The following is a 1,624-nucleotide window of genomic DNA, read 5'->3' as shown; positions in this document are numbered from 1 at the left end:
ACACCATCCCCCAGGGTGGATCTGATACCCCATTGTGTGTGTGCCTTGCAGACAGTGCCCAGAGCTTATCAGGAGCCATCCCAGGGTGAATTGCAGCTGCCCTGGGAGCAGCTGTGCCGTGGGCAGCCCCGGCTGGCGCTGCCGGAGCGCGGCCGTGCCCAACAGCCGGATCTGGAGAGCGGGAACGGCCCCCACGTGCCCGTGGAGCTCGGGCCTGGCTGCCAGCTGCCTTTGTGAGGGGAACCAGCGGGTCAGGGTGACACTGCACGGCCTGGAGAGCAAACAACAGCTCCTGGGACATGCCTTTGACCAAGGTTCTCCTCTGGCCGTGCCGCTCGTGGCCGGAGTCCCTCTATAAAACCTCTGCCCTCAGACACCTCGGACACGCTTTTGTCCCTTGTGTGCCAAGATCCCCCCCGGCCTCCAGCCATGAGGGTGCTCTGCGTGGTCTTTGCTGTGCTCCTGCTGTTCTCCCTGGCCACCCCAGGTAAGACAGGAATGTGTGGAGGTGGAGAAATCTGGGTGACCTGTGTCCCCTCCAGCCTCTGTGCCTCAGGGTGAGGGAGGGAGTTCATCTCCAGGGCAGTGGGGATCAGGTCCCTGGTGATTTACCCAGCCTGGCAGGCACAATGGGTTTGGGATGGGATGAATGCCACACTGCAAATCCCTTCTCCCACCCTCAGGCAGAGGGATCCAACATGAGTAGAGGGATGGTTTGTAAGTGCCCAGTTGTCCTCCAGCTCAGTGGGGACATGAAACGCATCCTGTCCTAGGTGTGTCTAACCCCAGAGGTACCCAGAGCATCAGTACCACCCTGGAACCAGCAAGGCCACAACTCCTGGGGCTCTGCCCCTCTACATATCCATGATTTTCTCTGTAACCCCCCTCTGTCTCTCCCCACGGCAGGGCACGGGCAGCCCAAGGGTTTTTGTGACGGGTACTGCTCCCACGCGTGCGGCGAAACCGAGGAGTGGTCCTTCAGCCCCTACTGTGAGGATCTGCACTGCTGCATCCCCTCTCCCAAAAAGGGGAAATGAGCCTGCAGGAGCACAGCCCCCGAGCAAGAGCAGCGCTCTCCAGGCTGTGCTCAGTGCTTTGAAGTAAAGATGGGCAGATAAGACGATTTCTGTGTGCTGTGAGGTTCATTCGCCTCCCGGGAGGGGACAGCAGGGAGAGGGTGGCAGCCACAGAGCGGTCACGACACAGCCCTGGCAGCCCCAAAGCCCTGAGACCAAAATGCTACCCAGGAAAAACAAGGGCTTTGGGATTTTCAAAGCAGAGTGGTGGCTGGGAGAGAGCTCATTGCTTAATCCTCCCTTCTCCAGCACTTGAATCCCAGTTTGTCTGGAGGGCTCACAACAGCCCCATCAGTCCCATTCAGCTTTTGCACCGGGGTTCTCAGTCCCATGGAGAGGTAGGAACAGGAGACAAACAGCACCACCCTCCCCTTGCACCCCAAAATCCCATTCCTGGGGTGCCCACAGAGCCACCAGTGCAGCTACTGAGGCTTTGGGCCCCAGGGTTGTCCTGGACACCCTCACCAGGTGCCTTCTCAGCAGAGTCTGTGACCAGATTGTTCCATGGGGATCACTGAGAGCGGGAGAACAGATGAGGATTTCTCCAG

General features: G+C 59.5%; 1 protein-coding gene across 1 annotated transcript; it reads left to right on the top strand.

The window, feature by feature from the left end:
* Positions 1–253: 253 nt before the first annotated feature.
* Positions 254–1,110, top strand: LOC109022548 (small basic protein 1-like). Its single transcript, XM_019005891.2, has 2 exons — positions 254–487; positions 907–1,110. Exons 1-2 carry the CDS (start codon positions 430–432, stop codon positions 1,035–1,037), a joined length of 189 nt encoding a protein of 62 aa, XP_018861436.1. The 5' UTR covers positions 254–429; the 3' UTR covers positions 1,038–1,110.
* The last annotated feature ends 514 nt before the right edge of the window (positions 1,111–1,624 follow it).

The sequence above is a fragment of the Parus major genome, chromosome 3 (assembly GCF_001522545.3).
Source record: "Parus major isolate Abel chromosome 3, Parus_major1.1, whole genome shotgun sequence".
NCBI classification, from domain to species: domain Eukaryota; kingdom Metazoa; phylum Chordata; class Aves; order Passeriformes; family Paridae; genus Parus; species Parus major.
Note: the sequence above shows the minus strand (reverse complement) of the source record. Positions and strands in the feature narration are given on the sequence as shown.